The 23087-nt window shown below is 45.0% G+C and overlaps 1 protein-coding gene across 1 annotated transcript in view; it reads right to left on the minus strand.

Annotated features, from left to right (window-relative positions):
* CNTNAP4 (contactin associated protein family member 4) overlaps positions 1–23087 on the minus strand; it is an 820352-nt gene that overhangs the window by 542243 nt on the left and 255022 nt on the right. Inside the window, exon 4 of the mRNA XM_069762123.1 lies at positions 20099–20246. Coding sequence (XP_069618224.1) covers positions 20099–20246 — 148 coding nt within the window. The remainder of the gene's footprint in view (positions 1–20098; positions 20247–23087) is intronic.

Raw genomic sequence — 23087 nt, forward strand, 5'->3', positions numbered from 1 at the left:
CTTAACGCCATCACCGTTAAAAATAAGTATCCTTTGCCCTTGATATCTGAGCTCTTCGATAGGCTTCGGGGAGCAAGGGTATTTACTAGGGTTGAGCGAAACGGGTCGAACATTTTCAAAAGTCGCCGACTTTTGGCGAAGTCGAGTTTCATGAAACCCGATCCGACCCCTGTGCGTGGTCGGCCATGCGGTACGCGACTTTCGCGCCAAAGTCGCGTTTCAATGACGCGAAAAGCGCCATTTCTCAGCCAATGAAGGTAAACGCAGAGTGTGGGCAGCGTGATGACATAGGTCCTGGTCCCCACCATCTTAGAGAAGGGCATTGCAGTGATTGGCTTGCTGTCTGCGGCGTCACAGGGGCTATAAAGGGGAGTTCCCGCCGACCGCCATGTTACTGCTGCTGATCTGAGCTTAGGGAGAGGTTGCTGCCGCTTCGTCAGAAGCAGGGATAGCGTTAGGCAGGGTCCATTAACCACAAAACCGCTTGTGCTGTAGCGATTTCCACTGCCCAACACCACCTTCGGTGTGCAGGGACAGTGGAAGCTCCTTTTTTTTTTTTTTTCCTCAGCGCTGTAGCTCATTGGGCTGCCCTAGAAGGCTCCCTGATAGCTGCATTGCTGTGTGTACGCCGCTGTGCAAACCAACTGCTTTTTTCAAAGCACAAATCCTCTTGTTCCTTCCTTTCTGCACAGCTATCTTGTTTGTTTGTCCACACTTTTTATTTAATTTGTGCATCAGTCCACTCCTTATTGCTGCCTGCCATACCTGGCTGAGATTACTGCAGGGAGATAGTAATTGAAGGACAGTTCCTTTTTTTTTTTTTTTTTTTTTTTTTGTGGGAGATTAAGATTGACATTTCTGCTAGAGTGCCATCTCTGTCTGTGTCATCTCTCACTCAGTGGGCCATAGAAAGCCTATTTATTTTTTTGCTTGATTTGGGTTCCAAAATCTACCAGAAAAAATCACAACATCAATCAGTGGGAGAAAAATATTGGCCTCAGGGCTTGTGTGCCACTCCTTACTCCTGTGTGTGCCATCTCTCACTCAGTGGGCCATAGAAAGCCTATTAATTTTTTTGCTTGATTTGGGTTCTAAATTCTACCTGAAAAAATCAATAAATCAATCAGTGGGAGATTAATATTGGCCTTTGGGCTTGTGTGCCAGTCCTAAGCGTGCCATCTCTCTCTCTCTCAGATAGTGGGCCATAGAAAGCCTATTTTTTTATTATTTTATTGGGTTTATAAATTTTCCCTGGAAAAAAAAAAAAAGTGGGAGATTAATATTGGCCTCTGGGCTTGTGTGCCAGTCCTGAGCGTGCCATCTCTCTCACAAATAGTGGGCCATAGAAAGCCTATTTCTTTTTTTGGTTGATTTGGGTTCATAATTCTACCTGAAAAAATCAATCAATCAATCAGTGGGAGATTAGTATTGGCCTTTGGGCTTGTGTGCCAGTCCTAAGCGTGCCATCTCTCTCTCTCAGATAGTGGGCCATAGAAAGCCTATTTATTATTATTTTTTTTATTGGGTTTATAAATTTTCCCTGGAAAAAAAAAAAAGTGGGAGATTAATATTGGCCTCTGGGCTTGTGTGCCAGTCCTGAGCGTGCCATCTCTCTCACAAATAGTGGGCCATAGAAAGCTAATTTATTTTTTGGGTTGATTTGGGTTCCTAATTCTACCTGAAAAAATCAATCAATCAATCAGTGGGAGAAAAATATTGGCCTCAGGGCTTGTGTGCCACTCCTTACTCCTGTGTGTGCCATCTCTCACTCAGTGGGCCATAGAAAGCCTATTAATTTTTTTGCTTGATTTGGGTTCTAAATTCTACCTGAAAAAATCATTAAATCAATCAGTGGGAGATTAATATTGGGCTTTGGGCTTGTGTGCCAGTCCTAAGCGTGCCATCTCTCTCTCTCAGATAGTGGGCCATAGAAAGCCTATTTATTATTATTTTTTTTATTGGGTTTATAAATTTTCCCTGGAAAAAAAAAATGGGAGATTAATATTGGCCTCTGGGCTTGTGTGCCAGTCCTGAGCGTGCCATCTCTCTCACAAATAGTGGGCCATAGAAAGCCTATTAATTTTTTTGCTTGATTTGGGTTCCAAAATCTACCTGAAAAAAATCACTAAATCAATCAGTGGGAGATTAATATTGGCCTCTGGGCTTGTGTGCCACTCCTGACTCCTGTGTGCGTCATCTGTCACTCAGTGGGCCCTAGAAAGCCTATTTTTTGTTTTATTTGTTTTCTAAATTCTCCCTGAAACAATCATTTTATTTTCTTTGGTTTCTAAATTATTCCTGAAAAAAATCATTTTTTTTGTATTTTTTTTTCTCTCAAGTCTCCCTGAAAAAAAAAAAAAAAATCTGTGGGAGATTCATATTGCCCCTTCTGCTTGTGTGCCAGTCTTGACTCCTGGGTGTGCCATCTCTCTCTCTCTCCCCAATTGTGGGCCATAGAAAGCCTATTAATTTTTTTGCTTGATTTGGGTTCCAAAATCTACCAAAAAAAATCACTAAATCAATCAGTGGGAGATTAATATTGGCCTCTGGGCTTGTGTGCCACTCCTGACTCCTGTGTGCGTCATCTGTCACTCAGTGGGCCCTAGAAAGCCTATTTTTTGTTTTATTTGTTTTCTAAATTCTCCCTGAAACAATCATTTTATTTTCTTTGGTTTCTAAATTATTCCTGAAAAAAATCATTTTTTTCTATTTTTTTTCTCTCAAGTCTCCCTGAAAAAAAAAAAAAAAAAAAAATCTGTGGGAGATTCATATTGCCCCTTCTGCTTGTGTGCCAGTCTTGACTCCTGGGTGTGCCATCTCTCTCTCTCTCCCCAATTGTGGGCCATAGAAAGCCTATTAATTTTTTTGCTTGATTTGGGTTCCAAAATCTACCAAAAAAAATCACTAAATCAATCAGTGGGAGATTAATATTGGCCTCTGGGCTTGTGTGCCACTCCTGACTCCTGTGTGCGTCATCTGTCACTCAGTGGGCCCTAGAAAGCCTATTTTTTGTTTTATTTGTTTTCTAAATTCTCCCTGAAACAATCATTTTATTTTCTTTGGTTTCTAAATTATTCCTGAAAAAAATCATTTTTTTCTATTTTTTTTCTCTCAAGTCTCCCTGAAAAAAAAAAAAAAATCTGTGGGAGATTCATATTGCCCCTTCTGCTTGTGTGCCAGTCTTGACTCCTGGGTGTGCCATCTCTCTCTCTCTCCCCAATTGTGGGCCATAGAAAGCCTATTAATTTTTTTGCTTGATTTGGGTTCCAAAATCTACCAAAAAAAATCACTAAATCAATCAGTGGGAGATTAATATTGGCCTCTGGGCTTGTGTGCCACTCCTGACTCCTGTGTGCGTCATCTGTCACTCAGTGGGCCCTAGAAAGCCTATTTTTTGTTTTATTTGTTTTCTAAATTCTCCCTGAAACAATCATTTTATTTTCTTTGGTTTCTAAATTATTCCTGAAAAAAATCATTTTTTTTGTATTTTTTTTTCACTCAAGTCTCCCTGAAAAAAATAAAAAAATAAAAAATCTGTGGGAGATTCATATTGCCCCTTCTGCTTGTGTGCCAGTCTTGACTCCTGGGTGTGCCATCTCTCTCTCTCTCCCCAATTGTGGGCCATAGAAAGCCTATTAATTTTTTGCTTGATTTGGGTTCCAAAATCTACCAAAAAAAATCACTAAATCAATCAGTGGGAGATTAATATTGGCCTCTGGGCTTGTGTGCCACTCCTGACTCCTGTGTGCGTCATCTGTCACTCAGTGGGCCCTAGAAAGCCTATTTTTTGTTTTATTTGTTTTCTAAATTCTCCCTGAAACAATCATTTTATTTTCTTTGGTTTCTAAATTATTCCTGAAAAAAATCATTTTTTTTGTATTTTTTTTTCTCTCAAGTCTCCCTGAAAAAAAAAAAAAAAAAAAATCTGTGGGAGATTCATATTGCCCCTTCTGCTTGTGTGCCAGTCTTGACTCATGGGTGTGCCATCTCTCTCTCTCTCCCCAATTGTGGGCCATAGAAAGCCTATTAATTTTTTTGCTTGATTTGGGTTCCAAAATCTACCAAAAAAAATCACTAAATCAATCAGTGGGAGATTAATATTGGCCTCTGGGCTTGTGTGCCACTCCTGACTCCTGTGTGCGTCATCTGTCACTCAGTGGGCCCTAGAAAGCCTATTTTTTGTTTTATTTGTTTTCTAAATTCTCCCTGAAACAATCATTTTATTTTCTTTGGTTTCTAAATTATTCCTGAAAAAAATCATTTTTTTTGTATTTTTTTTTCTCTCAAGTCTCCCTGAAAAAAAAAAAAAAAATCTGTGGGAGATTCATATTGCCCCTTCTGCTTGTGTGCCAGTCTTGACTCCTGGGTGTGCCATCTCTCTCTCTCTCCCCAATTGTGGGCCATAGAAAGCCTATTAATTTTTTTGCTTGATTTGGGTTCCAAAATCTACCAAAAAAAATAACTAAATCAATCGGTGGGAGATTAATATTGGCCTCTGGGCTTGTGTGCCACTCCTGACTCCTGTGTGCGTCCTCTCTCACTCAGTGGGCCCTACAAAGCCTTTTTTTTTTTTTCTTCCTAAATTCTCCCTGAAACAATCATTTCATTTTATTTGTTTTATAAATTCTTCTGTAAAAAATAATTTTTTTTTAATTTTTTTTTTTTCTGAAGTCTCCCTTTTAAAAAAAACAAACACAAATCAGTGGGAGATAAATATTTACATTTGCGCTTCAGTGACAGTCCTGCGTGTGTGCCATCTCATTTGTTGCCAACAACAACAGAGTGTGTAACATTGTGGCTGATTTTCGTTGTGGTCTCACCCACCTGTAAAGGGGTAGCTAAATCATACTGAAGTTATAGCTCACCGTGTAAGTTGTGTGACAGCAACAAATACCGTTCGTTTGGTAACGTTTTTAAAACAATGAGGAAGTCTGGTGGAAGAGGTCGTGGCCGGGGGCGTTCATTGTCAGCTGGTAATGAGGGTAGTGGTAGTGGTGGAGCATCAGCTGGTAGTGGGAAAAAAAATATTGCACCTAAGTCTGGAGCCAGGTTCGTTGTCTGGCTACACAAGGCCTCGAACGCTCCCTTTTCTGGGAGTAGGAAAACCGCTTTTAAAGCCGGAGCAGCAAGAGCAAGTTTTGGCTTATCTTGCTGACTCAGCCTCTAGCTCTTTTGCCTCCTCTCGTGAAACTGGTAAATGTCAAAGCAGCGCGTCGTTAGTGGATGTTCACGGTCAGGGACAAGTCGCTTCCTTGTCCTCTTCAGCAAAAACAACAACAGAGAAGAATGCAGCAGGCGACACAACGGGTTACTCCATGGAGCTCTTTACACATACCGTCCCTGGCTTAGAAAGTGAAGCAGTTAACAGTCCATGCCCATTACAAGTTGAATCTGACATGGAGTGCACTGATGCACAGCCACAGCCAGACTACTATCCTGGTCCTTTGACTCAGACCACAACATTGCCATCGCAGGGTGCTGATCAAGAATCAGACCCTGATGAGACTATGTTGCCCCATCACGAACGCTATACCACCGACCGACACGGTGACACAGACGAAGTTGCACACGAGCTACAAGAAGAGGTAATAGATGACCCAGTTCTTGACCCCGATTGGCAGCCATTGGGGGAACAGGGTGCAGGCGGCAGCAGTTCTGAAGCGGAGGAGGAGGGGCCGCAGCAGGCATCAACATCGCAACAGGTTCCATCTGCCGGGCCCGTATCTTGCCCAAAACGCGTGGCAAAGCTAAAACCTGTTGGAGGACAGCGTGGCCATCCGGTTAAAGCTCAGTCTGCAATGCCTGAAAAGGTATCCGATGCTAGAAAGAGTGCAGTCTGGCATTTTTTTAAACAACATCCAATTGATCAGCGCAAAGTCATCTGTCAAAAATGTTCAACTACCTTAAGCAGAGGACAGAATCTGAAAAGTCTCAATACAAGTTGCATGCATAGACATTTAACCACCATGCATTTGCAAGCCTGGACTAACTACCAAACGTCCCTTAAGGTTGAAGCACCCTCGGCCAATGAAGCTAGTCAGCAACGCAACATCCCTTCCGGCAGTGTAGGGCCACCATTTTCCGCACCACCTGCAGTATCTGTGCAGGTTTCTTTGCCAGGCCAAAGCCGTCAGGGTCAGGGAATCACCAGTTTCGTAGTAGGAAACACTGCATCTAGGGCACCGGTGGCAACAATACCATCTCCCACCGTCTCTCAGTCTGCCATGTCCACCGGCACCCCCGCTAGTTCCACGATCTCCAGCTCTCCAGTCCAGCTCACCCTACATGAGACTATGGTTAGAAAAAGGAAGTACTTAGCCTCGCATCCGCGTACACAGGGTTTGAACGCACACATAGCTAGACTAATCTCGTTAGAGATGATGCCCTACCGGTTAGTTGAAAGCGAAGCTTTCAAAGCCCTGATGGACTACGCAGTACCACGCTACGAGCTACCCAGTCGACACTTTTTTTCCAGAAAAGCCATCCCAGCCCTCCACCAGCATGTTAAAGAGCGCATCGTCCATGCACTCAGGCAATCTGTGAGCACAAAGGTGCACCTGACAACAGATGCATGGACCAGTAGGCATGGCCAGGGACGTTACGTGTCCATCACGGCACACTGGGTAAATGTGGTGGATGCAGGGTCCACAGGGGACAGCAAGTTTGGGACAGTTCTGCCTAGCCCACGGTCTAGGAAACAATTGGCTGTAGCCGTTCGCACCCCCTCCTCCTCCTCTTCGTCCTCCTGCAGAAGCGAGAGCTCGTCCACAGACCGCAGTCGCACAACCACTCCATCCGCAGCTGCCACTGTTGCACACCAGGTCTCCCATTATGGGGCAGCTACTGGCAAACGTCAGCAGGCTGTATTGGCTATGAAGTGTTTGGGCGACAACAGACACACCGCGGAAGTTCTGTCCGAGTTCTTGCAGAAAGAAACGCAGTCGTGGCTGGGCACTGTAGATCTTGAGGCAGGCAAGGTAGTGAGTGATAACAGAAGGAATTTCATGGCTGCCATCTCCCTTTCCCAACTGAAACACATTCCTTGCCTGGCTCACACCTTAAACCTGGTGGTGCAGTGCTTCCTGAAAAGTTATCCGGGGTTATCCGACCTGCTCCTCAAAGTGCGTGGACTTTGCTCACATATCCGCCGTTCGCCCGTACACTCCAGCCGTATGCAGACCTATCAGCGTTCTTTGAACCTTCCCCAGCATCGCCTAATCATAGACGTTGCAACAAGGTGGAACTCAACACTGCACATGCTTCAGAGACTGTGTGAACAGAGGCGGGCTGTTATGTTTTTGTGGGAGGATACACATACACGGGCAGGCAGTAGGATGGCAGGCATGGAGTTGTCAGGTGTGCAGTGGTCGAAGATTCAAGACATGTGTCAAGTCCTTCAGTGTTTTGAGGAATGCACACGGCTGGTTAGTGCAGACAACGCCATAATAAGCATGAGCATCCCCCTAATGCGTCTGCTGATGCAAAGTTTGACGCACATAAAGGATCAGGCGTCTGCAGCTGAGGAAGAGGAAAGCCTTGATGACAGTCAGCCATTGTCTGGCCAGGGCAGTGTACAGGACGAGGTAGCGGGCGAAGAGGAGGAGGAGGACGAGGAGGATGATGGGGATGATTATATTTTTAATGAGGAAGCTTTTCCAGGGCCACTGGAAATTGGTGGCGCGGCAAGGCCGGGTTCTGGTTTTTTGAGGGACACAAGTGACGTGGATTTGCCTGAAACTGCCCCTCAACCAAGCACAACCGCAGATTTGAGAACTGGAACTTTGGCCCACATGGCGGATTATGCCTTACGTATCCTCAAAAGGGACACACGCATAACTAAAATGATGAATGATGACGATTACTGGTTGGCCTGCCTCCTTGATCCTCGCTATGAAGGCAAATTGCAAAATATAATGCCACATGAGAACTTGGAACTAATATTAGCAACCAAACAATCAACTCTTGTTGACCGTTTGCTTCTGGCATTCCTTGCACACAGCGCCCGTGATCGTTCTCACACGAGCTGCAGGGGCCAGCAGACCAGAGGAGTTAGAGGGGCAGAAATCAGAAGTGGCGTTGGCCAGAGGGGTTTTCTGACCAGGTTGTGGAGTGATTTTGCTATGACCGCAGACAGGACAGGTACTGCAGCATCAATTCAAAGTGACAGGAGACAACATTTGTCCAGTATGGTTACAAACTATTTTTCATCCCTTATCGATGTTCTCCCTCAACCGTCATTCCCATTTGATTACTGGGCATCAAAATTAGACACCTGGCCAGAATTGGCAGAATATGCATTGCAGGAGCTTGCTTGCCCGGCAGCTAGTGTCCTATCAGAAAGAGTATTCAGTGCTGCAGGTTCAATACTAACAGAAAAAAGGACTCGTCTGGCTACCCAAAATGTAGATGATCTAACCTTCATTAAAATGAACCACAACTGGATTTCGAAATCTTTTGACCCACCTTGCCCGGCTGACACCTAGCTTTCCTATGAAAAGGTCTTGCCTGTGGACTATTCTGAATGCCTTTTCCAATCTCGTAATTTTCAGCACCTGATTGTCCAGCATACGACATGTTTACACCTCACTAAATGGCCAAACTCCCCACACGGGGCCGTGGTATCGACACTTGGCGACAGCACCCGTGAGAGTGCAGTTTGTCTGAAGAGGTGGGTGAGCCCGCTTTTGGTCGACGGCACTGCCACTGGGCCCCTCCTAGTACAATAAAGTGTCTCTGGCGGTGGTGGTGCGCACCCAACGTCAGACACACCGTTGTAATATGAGGGGCCCTGGGCCTGTACCGCCGGCCACAAGACAGTTTCCCCCCACCCCAGCTCAAACAGTGCTCTACCACTTGCAAAATTATCTCACAGCTCCACCAATGTTTAGTCTATGCGCTGACATCCTTCAATGCCTGCCACTGACAATACCATTGTATTGACATTTTTGTTATGTTAGGCCTTCGATGCCTGTCTGTGGTCACTCCTTCCACTAGGCCTCCACTGACCACACCACTGCTGCCCGTGTACCCCTGGAACCAATTTAAAATTGCCTACAGCCATGTGTTATTATTTTAGGCCTTCGATGCCTGTCTGCGGTCACTCCTTCCACTAGGCCTCCACTGACCACACCACTGCTGCCCGTGTACCCCTGGAACCAATTTAAAATTGCCTACAGCCATGTGTTATTATTTTAGGCCTTCGATGCCTGTCTGCGGTCACTCCTTCCACTAGGCCTCCACTGACCACACCACTGCTGCCCGTGTACCCCTGGAACCAATTTAAAATTGCCTACAGCCAGCCCAATTTTTTTATTTTAGGCCTTCGATGCCTGTCTGCGGTCCATTCTTTCAACTACTACTACACTGACCAGGGCACTGCTGCCCGTGTACCCCTGGAACCAACATCAGAAAATATAAAAATAAGTATTTTGCTTACAAAAAAGAAAATACTGGAGAGATATCAAATGCAGACATTTTAACATTAAAAACAAACACACAACTAAAATCTGGTACAGTACTAAAAATGGCCACCAGCTACAATTACTTTCTCCTGCAAGTAGTTAACTGAAAGGTTTTTTAAATTGAAAACACAGATATGGCATCCACCGAGTGTTGTCCTGTCGCGTCTTCTTTATATTATTGCCGAGAAGATGCAAAACAATGAAAATAATAAAATCATTAATTACCAAAATAATAGAGAAAGTCAACACCACATTGCAAATAAACATTCATTCCAAATAAAGAAGCAGGGCGCGTCCGAGGGTGAGTATATACCTAATAAGAATATAATCACCCTCGGACGCGCAATGCTTATTTCCAACAGCCTTCCTTCCTAAGAATCAGCCCTTCCGTGGTGTAGAGAGACGTTGTGTTACACTCCAAGGTGTTCCCCAGGTTGCCTTTCCTGAGCTTCGATCTTCCGGCTCTCGTTTAGTAGTTGTTGGAAACTACGCTGCATTAGGCCTTCAAATTGGGTATGGGGTGTAGAGAGATGGTGTGTTCCACTCCAAGGTGTTCCCCAGGTTGCCTTTCCTGAGCTTCGATCTTCCGGCTCTCGTTTAGTAGTTCTTGGAAACTACACTGCATTAGGCCTTCAAATTGGGTATGGGGTGTAGAGAGAGGGTGTGTTACACTCCAAGGTGTTCCCCAGGTTGCCTTTCCTGAGCTTCGATCTTCATGCTCTCGTTTAGTAGTTGTCGGAAACTACGCTGCATTAGGCCTACAAATTGGGTATGGGGTGTAGAGAGAGGGTTTGTTACACTCCAAGGTGTTCCCCAGGTTGCCTTTCCTGAGCTTCGATCTTCCGGCTCTCGTTTAGTAGTTGTTGGAAACTACGCTGCATTAGGCCTTCAAATATGGTATGGGGGAAACATTGGCGCATCTGCGGTCCCTCCTTCCTCTAGGCCTCCACTGACCTGTCTACTGCTGCCCGTGTTCCCCTGGAACCAATTTTAAATTGCCTACAGGCAGCCCAATTTATTATGTTAGGGCTTCGAAGCCTGTCTGCGGTCCGTCCTTCCACTAGGCCTCCACTGACCTGTCTACTGCTGCCCGTGTACCCCTTGAAACAACATCATAAAATAAAAAAAAAAGTATTTTGCTAATAAAAAAGAAAATACTGGTGAGATATCAAATGCAGACATTTTAACATTAAAAACAAACACACAACTAAAATCTGGTACAGTACTAAAAATGGCCACCAGCTACAATTACTTTCTCCTGCAAGTAGTTAACTGAAAGGTTTTTTAAATTGAAAACACACATATGGCATCCACCGAGTGTTGTCCTGTCGCGTCTTCTTTATATTATTGCCGAGAAGATGCAAAACAATGAAAATAATAAAATCATTAATTACCAAAATAATAGAGAAAGTCAACACCACATTGCAAATAAACATTCATTCCAAATAAAGAAGCAGGGCGCGTCCGAGGGTGAGTATATACCTAATAAGAATATAATCACCCTCGGACGCGCAATGCTTATTTCCAACAGCCTTCCTTCCTAAGAATCAGCCCTTCCGTGGTGTAGAGAGACGTTGTGCTACACTCCAAGGTGTTCCCCAGGTTGCCTTTCCTGAGCTTCGATCTTCCGGCTCTCGTTTAGTAGTTGTTGGAAACTACGCTGCATTAGGCCTTCAAATTGGGTATGGGGTGTAGAGAGATGGTGTGTTCCACTCCAAGGTGTTCCCCAGGTTGCCTTTCCTGAGCTTCGATCTTCCGGCTCTCGTTTAGTAGTTCTTGGAAACTACACTGCATTAGGCCTTCAAATTGGGTATGGGGTGTAGAGAGAGGGTGTGTTACACTCCAAGGTGTTCCCCAGGTTGCCTTTCCTGAGCTTCGATCTTCATGCTCTCGTTTAGTAGTTGTCGGAAACTACGCTGCATTAGGCCTTCAAATTGGGTATGGGGTGTAGAGAGAGGGTTTGTTACACTCCAAGGTGTTCCCCAGGTTGCCTTTCCTGAGCTTCGATCTTCCGGCTCTCGTTTAGTAATTGTTGGAAACTACGCTGCATTAGGCCTTCAAATTGTGTATGGGGTGTAGTGAGAGGGTGTGTTACACTCCAAGGTGTTCCCCAGGTTGCCTTTCCTGAGCTTCGATCTTCCGGCTCTCGTTTAGTAGTTCTTGGAAACTACACTGCATTAGGCCTTCAAATTGGGTATGGGGTGTAGAGAGAGGGTGTGTTACAGTCCAAGGTGTTCCCCAGGTTGCCTTTCCTGAGCTTCGATCTTCCGGCTCTCGTTTAGTAGTTCTTGGAAACTACACTGCATTAGGCCTACAAATTGGGTATGGGGTGGAGAGAGATGGTGTGTTACACTCCAAGGTGTTCCCCAGGTTTCCTTGCCATTGCTTCGGTCTTCCGACTCTCGTTTAGTAGTTGTAGAAAAGTACACTGCATTAGGCCTACAAAATGGGTATGGGGTGGAGAGAGATGGTGTGTTACACTCCAAGGTGTTCCCCAGGTTGCCTTTCCTGAGCTTCTATCTTCAGGCTCTCATTAAATTGTGGTTAAATGGAACAACTGCATTTGGCGTACTAGTTGGTTTGGGGCCTACTATCGGTGTCTGCCACTCCTTGCTGTTCTCCTGGTTTCCTGTCCTGAAATTCCATTTTCAGGCTCTCGTTAAGTAGTTGTTAATGTTAGACTGCATTTGGCCTACTAGTTGGGTTGGGGCCTACTATCGGTGTCTGCCACTCCTTGCTGTTCTCCTCCACTGAACAAAGCTGTGCCGCCTGTTTACTACGGTTGCCAATTTTGAACTGCATTTCGACTACTTACTGATTTGGCCCTACTCTCTGTGTAAGCCTCTCATTCCAGTTGTCCTCCACTGCAATGCCCCCTGGTTATTCCTGTGTTACCAATTTTGAACTGCATTTAGCCCACTTTATTCTTTGGGCCTATATCTGTGTTTCCACTTCATCGTGCCCATTGCCCAGCCAGTGATAGATGAGTCTGCTGGTACATTGACCCATAACGCAACATTCCCCGTGCATGCTACACAACAACATTGTGACCCTGCTGAAAGTCAGGTTGCTCTTCCCGCATACCATACCACCTTACACGGGGACAAAGAGGAAGGTGCAGATAAAAGTGCAGGTTCCTTCATCAGGTGGGGGGAGGAATACTAGTTGGCGACGTCACTGGCACAGGGCCTCTCATAGTACGCAAAAGTGTTGCTGCCGGTGGGAGGCGCCCCCGCCGTGCAAACACACCGCTGTACTTTGAGGGGCCCTGTGCCAGTGCCAATGCCAACAAGTGGGCCCCCCCTGCTTGCTCAGGATCACAGCACTTGCAAAGTTGAAATACTTACCTCTCCCTGCTCCACTGCCGTGACGTGGTCCAGATTTCCTGGGCCCACTAATTACTTGAACCAGCCCTACCCCACACAACTTTAGCCAAATGACCCCCAATTTCAAATGCCTTCCAATTATTATAAGGTAAATTACGCTTGACAAGCTTCATTAAGAAGAATGGATGGTTTTGACATTAAAATGGGCACTCTAGGTGTTTTCCTGGCCCCCACTCACTGCCGACTATGCTGCCCCATTGACTTGCATTGGGTTTCGTGTTTCGGTCGATCCCGACTTTACGTCATAATCGGCCGATTTCACTCGACCCGACTTTTGAGATAGTCGGGTTTCGCGAAACCCGGCTCGACTCTAAAAAGGTCAAGGTCGCTCAACTCTAGTATTTACTAAACTAGATCTGCGGGGTGCTTACAACCTGATTCGCATCCGTGAGGGGGACGAATGGAAGATGGCTTTTAACACCAGGGATGGGCACTATGAATATCTGGTGATGCCCTTTGGGCTCTGTAATGCCCCAGCCGTTTTCCAAGACTTTGTGAACGATATCTTCCGGGATATGCTTTCCACCTCGGTCGTAGTCTATCTGGATGATATTCTCATCTACTCCCCAGATATTGACTCCCACTGGAGAGATGTTTGCAAAGTCTTCGACCTCCTACGGGCAAACTCCCTCTATGCCAAGTTGGAGAAGTGTATGTTTGAGCAGGAGTCCTTACATTTCCTAGGCTACATCATCTCTGCCCAGGGATTGGATATGGATCCTGCCAAACTACAGGCTGTGATGGACTGGCAGGAACCCCATTCTCTTAAAGCGGTGCAGCGCTTTATGGGGTTCATTAATTATTATCGCCAGTTCATTGCGCACTTCTCAACTTTGGTAGCTCCCTTGGTTGCCCTCACCAAGAAGGGGGCGAATCCCAAATTGTGGTCTGAGGAGGTCTCCAAGGCCTTTAACTCTATAAAGTCACACTTCGCTAGCGCTCCCATCCTACATCGCCCCGATGTTGATAAGCCATTTATCATGGAGGTGGATGCCTCTTCTGTTGGTGCTGGAGCAGTCCTCTTCCAAAAGGATGCTCAAGGTCGGAAGCATCCTTGCTTCTTTTTCTCCAAGACCTTCTCACCAGCAGAGAGGAATTATTCCATCGGGGACAGGGAGTTGCTAGCCATGAAGTTGGCTTTCTCGGAGTGGAGACATCTCTTGGAGGGAGCACGTTTTCCCTTCCAAGTCTTCACAGACCATAAAAATTTGGTGTACCTGCAGACAGCCCAGCGGTTGAATTCTCGCCAGGCCAGATGGTCCTTATTCTTCTCCCGATTTCATTTCACCCTCCATTTTCTTTCTGGGGAGAAGAACATTCGGGCCGACGCTCTCTCTCGCTCCGTTGTGTCATCTGCGGAGGAGGAGCCTCGGCTTATTGTCCCCACCGAGAGCTGAGAACTGTGGCCTCAGTTTCGCTAGAGTCTGTGCCTCCGGGCAAGACTTTTGTACCATCCAGTTTGCGACCGGAGGTTCTCTCTTGGGCACACTCGTCCAGGGTGGGTGGACATTTTGGTACCAAAAGGACATCTGAGTTACTGGCGAGGACATACTGGTGGCCGCATATGGCTCGTGATGTCGCAGAGTATGTTCGGGCGTGTGTCTCTTGCGCCAAGAACAAGACTCCTCGGCAACGGCCAGCTGGTTTGCTTTATCCTCTGCCGGTGGCGGACAGGCCCTGGGAGATGGTCGGGATGGACTTTGTGGTGGGCTTACCCAAGTCTCGTAACTGCACCATTATCTGGGTGATCACCGACCATTTTTCCAAAATGGTGCACTTGGTGCCTCTTCCACGGCAACCTTCTGCACGGGCGTTGGCTGTCTTGTTCGTCAAACATATCTTTCGCCTACACGGTATGCCAGACAAAATTTTTAGTGACCGGGGTCCCCAGTTTGCGTCTCGATTCTGGAGAGAGCTTTGTCATCTACTCAGTATTGAGTTGAATCTCTCTTCGGCATATCATCCCGAGACGAATGGGTTGGTAGAGAGGGCCAACCAGACCTTGGTCCCATATTTACGACATTTTGTTTCTGCCAGGCAGGATGACTGGGCATCCTTGCTACCGTGGGCAGAGTTTGCACTTAACAATGCCGTAGCCGACTCCACCGGTCAAACTCCATTCCTCCTAAATTACGGCCAGCATCCGCGTGTTCCTGTGCCCATACCTGTGTCCTCTGCTGACTCCAGGGTGGCAGACTGGGCTGTGGAGGCACGGGACATTTGGGACCGCACTCAGGATGCCATTCGGGCCTCCAAGGAGAGAATGAGGTCCTCCGCCGATGTTCATCGGCACCCCGCTCCGACCTTTGCTCCTGGCGACTTGGTGTGGCTCTCCGCCCGTAATATCAGGCTGCGAGTTGAGTCCACTAAGTTTGCTCCTCGCTACTTGGGTCCCTTCAAGGTTCTCGAACGGGTTAATCCTGTGGTCTACCGTTTGGCTCTTTCTCCACGCTTGGGTATCACCGACACCTTTCATGTGTCCCTCTTGAAACCCGTATACATGTCCCGGTTTTCCGAGTCATCTGCCGGGACATCGGGTTTGTCTACGGAAGATTACGAGGTGAACGCTATTTTGGGGTGCAAGGTGGTACGCGGCAAAAAGTTCTATCTGGTGGATTGGAAGGGCTATGGCCCAGAGGACAGGTCATGGGAGCCTGCTGAAAACATTCGGGCCCCACAGCTCATTGCTGCCTTCGAGCGTAGCGAGGCCCAAGGAGGGGGGGCCCTAAGAGGGGGGGTAATGTTAGGTCTCGAGTTCCCGCTTCTGCACAGGGGGAATCTCGAGCCATCTCCGCTGCGGTCTCCCATTCTTGTCCAGCCGCAGTGGAGTCTGCTCAGCAGGGACGTCGGTCCCAGCGTCTTGCTCAGTCTCACTCTGTACAGAGAGTTACTGCTGCTTCTTCAGCTTCTGCCATTAAAGCCAGTGCTGGTCAGCAGCGAGCGGACATCTCTGGGACTAAGTCCTTGTCTGCACACACTGAGCATGCCCAGGGCAAGATCTCCCGTTGGAGATCGAGGGTCATGTGCTCAGGCCCTGAAGCACATTCCATTGGTCCTCTTGGCAGGTCTTGGAAGGGCAAAGTTTCTGTGGCCACTTCCTGTGCTGCAACTATATAAACTGCGCATGACCGCTAGGCCATGCGCTAGTGTACATTTGCATACGTGTGTTTGTTGTGAGTGCAAGTCGTCCTTGGATACCCCTTCCCTATTGAATGTCTGTTCGCGGAAGGTGTATGGTTGCTATCTAGCGCCCGACTTATCCTACAGCACGAATCACACATTTCAGCGTCCAGTTGCTGTGACCGCCAGTACGGCGCCGTGCACTTCCTCTGTGCTTTCCTTACCCAAGCCTGGGTGGTTAGTGGCGTTTGTCAGTGCGGCACCGCATGCACTCTTGTGCCCTAATATTGTTATTTAGCTTCCTTACACACCCAGTTGCGGTGTTGTGCCAGCAAGGGTCTAATCGGACTTCAATCCTAGTTGGGGATGAGTTCGCTGACTACTTGCTCGCGCTCTATGTGCGGTACCGCGATCTTGTGACGCAACAGGATCGCTTCCTTCACGCTGGGTGAAGTTTAACCCACGTGTGTTTACTTATGAGTACCGCCATAAAGTCCGTCATTACTTGGCAGCAGGTTCCATCTCTGCACGGTGGACCCCGGGCTGCGAACGCACCATACTCTATCTGTCTTATTATTTGGTGCGTTCCGCTAGCCCTAACAATGTGCTCATGGAGCGGATTGGCCGCTGCGGATTCATGGCAGTTTTCCATCACGTTTACAGTACCATGTAAACCTATGGAAAACAAAATCCGCTGTGCCCAGAGTGCAGAAAATACCACGCGGAAACGCTGTGTTGTATTTTCTGCAGCAGCAATTATTTGTGCGCTTTCCGCAGCGTTTTACACCTGTTCCTCAATAGGAATCCACAGGTGAAATCCGCACAAAAACACTGGAAACCTGCGGTAAATCCCCAAGTAAAATGCAGTGTGTTTTGCCTGCGGATTTTTCAAAAATGGTGTGGAAAAATCCGCACACGAATCCACAACATGGGCACATAGCCTTAGGGTTAGGGTTGAAACTAGAGTAAGGGTTGGATTTAGGGTTAGGGTTAGAATTAAGGTTAAGATTAGGGTTAGGGGTGAGTTGGGGTTAGGGATAGGCTTGTGGTTTGGGTTATGGTTAGGGTTGGGATTAGGGTTGGGAGTGTGTTGGGGTGAGGGTTGTGGTTAGGGTTAGGGTTGGGATAAGGGTTAAGGGTCTGTTGGGTTTAGGGTTGTGGTTAGGAGTGTGTTAGCGTTAGGATTGTGATTACGGTTATGGTCAGAGTTGGGATTAGGCTTAGGGGTGTGTTGGAGTTAGTGCTGGAGTTAGAATTGAGCGGTTTCCACTGTTTAGGCACATCAGGGGTCTCCAAACGCGACATGCCACCAACATTGATTCCAGCCAATCTTGCATTCAAAAAGTCAAATGGTGTTCCCTTCATTCCGAGCCCCGATGTGTGTCCAAACAGTGGTTTACCCAAACATATGGGGCATAAGCGTACTCAGGAAAAATTGCACAACAACTTTGAGGGTCTAATTTCTCCTGATACCCTTGGAAAAATAAAAAAATAGGGGCTAAAAATTATTTTTGTGGTAAAAAATTATTTTTATTTTCACGGCTCTGCGTTATAATATTCTGTGAAGCACTTGGGGGTTCAAAGTGCTCACCACACATCAAGATAAGTTCCTTGTGGGTTCTATTTTTCAAAATGTGGTCACTTGTGGTGGGTTTCCACTGTTTAGGCACATCAGGGGTTCTGCAAACACAACATGACGCCAGCAGACAATTCCATAAAAGTTAGCATTTCAAAACGTCACTACTTCCCATCCGAGCCCCGATGTGTGCCCAAACAGTGGTTCCCTTCCACATATGGAGTATCAGCCTACTGAGGACAAACTGGACAACAAAGTTTGGTGTCCAATTTCTCCTGTTACCCTTGTGAAAATAAAAAATTGCGGGCTAAAAATATTTTTTGAGGAAAAAAAATGATTTTTTTTTTCACGGCTCTGCATTATAAACTTATGTGAAGCACTTGGGGGTTCAAAGTACTCACCATACATCTAGATAAGTTCCTTGGGGGGTATAGTTTCCAAAATGGTGTCACTTGTGGGGGATTTCTACTGTTTAGGCACATCAGGGGCTCTGCAAACACAACATGAAGCCCGCAGACCATTCCATCAAAGTCTGCAATCCAAAACATCACTACTTCCCTTCCTAGCCCCGACGTGTACCCAAGCAGTGGTTCCCCCATCATATGTGGTAAGAGCATACTCAGCACAAACAGGACAACAAAGTTTGGTGTCCAATTTCTCCTGTTCCCCTTGTGAAAATAAAAAATTGCGGGCTAAATATAATTTTTGAGGAAAGAAAAATTATTTTTTATTTTCATGGCTCTGCGCTATAAACTTCTGTGAAGCACTTGGGGGTTCAAAGTGCTCACCACAAATCTAGATAAGTTCCTTGGGGGTCTAGTTTCCAAAATGGGGTCATTTGTGGGGGAGCTCCAATGTTTAGGCACACAGGGGCTCTCCAAATGCGAAATGGTGTCCGCTAACGATTGGAGCTAATTTTTCATTCAAAAAGTCAAATGGCGCTCCTTCCCTTCCGAGCCTTGCCGTGCGCCCAAACAGTGGTTTTTCCCCAACATGTGAGGTATCGTGTACTCAGGAGAAATTGCCCAACAAATTTTAATATCCATTTTATCCTGTAGCCCATGTGAAAATGAAAAAACTGATGCTAAAAGAAATTTTTTGTGAAAAAAAGTAATTTTTCATTTTTACGGATCAATTTGTGAAGCACCTGGGGGTTCAAAGTGCTCACTATGCATCTAGATAAGTTATTTGGGGGTCTACTGTCCAAAATGGGGTCACTTGTGGGGGAGAGCCAATGTTTAGGCACACAGGGGCTCTGCAAACATGACATGGTGTCCGCTAACGATCGGAGCAAATTTTTCATTCAAAAAGTCAAATGGCGCTCCTTCCCTTCCAAGCCTTGCCATGTGCCTAAACAGTGGTTTACCCCCACATGTGAGGTATTGGTATACTCAAGAAAAATTGCGCAACAAATGTTAGGATCCATTTTATTCTGTTGCCGATGTGAAAATGAAAAAATTGAGGCTAAATAAATTTTTTGTGAAAAAAAGTACTTTTTCATTTTTACGGATCAATTTGTGAAGCACCTGGGGGTTTAAAGTGCTCACTGTGCATCTAGATAAGTTCCTTCGGGGGTCTAGTTTCCAAAATGGGGTCACTTGAGGGGGAGCTCCAATCGTTAGGCACACAGGGGCTCGCCAAACACAACATGAGGTCCGCTAAAGATTGGAGCCAATTTTTCATTCAAAAAGTCAAATAGTGCTTCTTCCCTTCTGAGCCCTGTCGTGCACCCAAACAGTGGTTCCCCCCACATATAGGGTATTGGCGTACTCAGGACAAATTGTACAACAACTTTCGGCGTCCATTATCTCCTTTTACTCTTGGGAAAATAAAAAAATGTTGCAAAAAGATCATTTTTGTGACTAAAAAGTTAAATGTTCATTTTTTCCTTCCATGTTGCTTCTGATGCTGTGAAACACCTAAAGGGTAAATAAACTTCTTGAATGTGGTTTTGAGCACCTTCACGGGTGTAGATTTTAGAATGGTGTCACATTTGGGTATTTTCAGCCATATAGACCCCTCAAACTGATTTCAAATGTGAGGTGGTCCCTGAAAAAAATGGTTTTGTAAATTTTGTTGTAAAAATGAGAAATCGCTGGTCCAATTTTAACCAATATAACTTCCTAGCAAAAAAACCCTTTGTTTCCAAAATTGTGCTGATGTAGACATGCGACAAATGTTATTCTTTAGCTATTATGTTTCACATAACTCTCTGGTTTAACTGAATAAAAATTCAAAATTTGAAAATTGCAAAATTTTCAAAATTTTCGCCATATTTCCATTTTTTTCACAAATAAATGCAAAAATTATCAACCTAAATTTACCACTAACATGAAGCCCAATATGTCACGAAAAAATCTAAATCAGAATCGCTAGGATCCGTTGAAGTGTTCTTGAGTTATTACCTCATAAAAGGACACTGGTCAGAATTGCACAAAAATGGCAAGGTCATTAAGGTCAAAATAGGCTGGGTCATGAAGGGGTTAAAACTAGTTATTTTCATATCTACATTTGCTTAGGAAATATGTCTAAAACGAAGAAAAAATATTGCTTACTGTATGCACAGCCGTACACTTCTACTCTCATTCCAATCCTGCCATTCTCATTCCAATCCAATGGGTTGAAACGTAGGTATCTTGCTCGTATGTGGTTCTGAAGCTTGTAGTAAACAACGCTGTCAGCATTTGTGTTTCCTATAAATTCCTAAAATGACAAAATTGGACAATAATATATACATATATTAGAAAAACAGGAGTGCCAGAAAATACTTTTCTGAGAAAATATACCTGGGTACATTTCTCTATTAGTATTTTCAACACAAAGAAGTGCTCCCAAGATCTTTTTTTATTCGCTAAACCTGTCTAAATACATGTGTTGTACAGTGCAATAAAATACTTACTGATTGACATCTCCTCCAGTTTCAAGCACTGCATCTGTCCTCTTCTTACTCTAGATCACATTGGGGTTTGTGTGGGAACCAGAAATCACTTTTCTGATGTAAGTCCATGGAACATTGTTTTGATGCTCAGTAGGCTTACATTGTTAAAACCATTTCAGAATTTTAGTCATGTGAGTGAGAAGAGCCGTGGAGTGTCGCTGGAAACTGGAGAAAGCGGCAATAAGTATTTTATTGCACTTACACTGCATAACTCACATATTTAGACAGGATTAGGGAATAAACATATTCTTGGGAGTGATTCTTTACAAACATACCTACCTAGTTGAGATTATACAGCCAGTGCCTAAAACATGATGCCCAATGATTAGGCAGCATGAATCAGCTGTGAGGTTCCCTTTATTATCACAAGAAACAATAAGGTAACGATGCATTGGTACTGATTTATTCTTAGTTGCAGAAAATAAACCCATATTTAAAATATAGTCTTTTATAGTTTTTGGGGTTTCTTTTACAAATAATTAATAATAAAAATGTCAAATGTGTAAAATCATTGTTTAGCAGAATTCATTTTTTCTAATCATTAATTTAAAGGGAATCTGTCACCCCAAAAATCGTATATGAATTAATTCTGTAATGCTGTAGATAAGCCCCAGATGTAACCTGAAAGGAAAGAAAAACAGGTTATATTATACTCACCCAGGGGCGGTCCCGGTTCATTTTGGGTCCGATGGGCGTCGTGGTCCGATGCCTCCCATCTTCATGTGATAACGTCCTCTTCTTGTCTTCCTGCCACGGATCCTGCGCAGGTGTACTGATTTGTTCTGTGGAGGGCAGAGCAAAGGACTGCAGAGCGCAGGTGGCGGGAAAGGTCAGAGAGGCTCGCGCCTGCGCACTGCAGTACATTACGCTGCCCTCAACAGGGCAAATCAGTACGCCTGCGCAGGAGCCGTGACACGAAGCAAGGAAGAGGACATCATCGCATGAAGATGGGAGGCGCCAGACCCGGACCGCAATACCCATCAGACCCGAAACGAACCAGGACCGCCCCTTGGTGAGTATAATATAACCTGTTTTTCTTACCTTTCAGGTTACATCAGGGGCTTATCTACACTGCAGAAAGCTGTACATACGCCCCTGATGCCGGTGGTCTTTGCTCATATATGATTTTTGGGGTGACAGATTCTTTTTAAATTGTTTTAAGGATTCAATAACATTCAAAAAATATTCTGGGTCCAAAAAATTGAACTGGATCCAAAACAAGTGTTTAAAAAAAACTTGCAGAAAATGTGATAATTTGTGTATCAGTTGCCTGCTCCATTTACAATATTTATACAAGAAAATATAAAAATACAACTGTACACTGTGTGCAGAATTATTAGGCAAGTTGTATTTTGATCACATGATACTTTTTATACATGTTGTCTTACTCCAAGCTGTTCAGGCTTGAGAGCCAACTACCAATTAAGTAAATCAGGTGATGTGCATCTCTGTAATGAGGAGGGGTGTTGTCTAATGACATCAAAACCCTATATAAGGTGTGCTTAATTATTAGGCAACTTCCTTTCCTTTGGCAAAATGGGTCAGAAGATAGATTTGACGGGCTCTGAAAAGTCCAAAATTGTGAGATGTCTTGCAGAGGGATGCAGCAGTCTTGAAATTGCCAAACCTTTGAAGTGTGATCCCCGAACAATCAAGCGTTTCATGGCAAATAGCCAACAGGGTCGCAAGAAGCGTGTTGGGCAAAAAAGGCGCAATATAACAGCCCATGAATTGAGGAAAATCAAGCGTGAAGCTGCCAAGATGCCATTTGCCACCAGTTTTGCCATATTTCAGAGCGGCAACATTACTGGAGTAAGAAAAAGCACAAGGTGTGCGATACTCAGGGACTTGGCCAAGGTAAGGAAGGCTGAAAAACGACCCCCTTTGAACAAGAAACATAAGATAAAACATCAAGACTGGGCCAAGAAATACCTTAAGACTGACTTTTCAAAGGTTTTATGGACTGATGAAATGAGAGTGACTCTTGATGGGGCAGATGGATGGGCCAGAGGCTGGATCAATAAAGGGCAGAGAGCTCCTCTCCGACTAAACAAGTGAGATTGGAATATATTTGGTTTTTGTTAAGTTGCCTAATAATTCTGCACAGTAATAGTTACCTGCACAAACAGATATCCTCCTCAGATAGCCAAATATATATAATAAAAAAAACACTCCAACTTCCAAAAATATTAAGCTTTGATATTTATGAGTCTTTTGGGTTGATTGAGAACATAGTTGTTGATCAATAATAAAAATAATCCTCTAAAATACAACTTGCCTAATAATTCTGCACACAGTGTAGTATGGAAACAAATGCTAATGGTAATATTACTATCTTTAGATTTCTGTGTTATAGCATGCTTTAAGAAAAGTTAAGGGAAGAGTTGAAATTTGAAAACAGAATCTGTCACAAAGTTGTTCTGACCTAATCTGAGAGTGACAATGTAAGGGCAGAGACCAAGATTCCAGCACTATGTCACATACTGGGCTGCTTGCTGCTGTTTTGATAAAATTCCTGTATTAACCGCAGTAGATAGTTACTAGTTAACTTACTACCATGTAGTCCTCCATATTTATGAGCTCTGTATAACTCCGTCCCCACCATG

The sequence above is a fragment of the Ranitomeya imitator genome, chromosome 1, assembly GCF_032444005.1.
Source record: "Ranitomeya imitator isolate aRanImi1 chromosome 1, aRanImi1.pri, whole genome shotgun sequence".
NCBI lineage: Eukaryota > Metazoa > Chordata > Amphibia > Anura > Dendrobatidae > Ranitomeya > Ranitomeya imitator.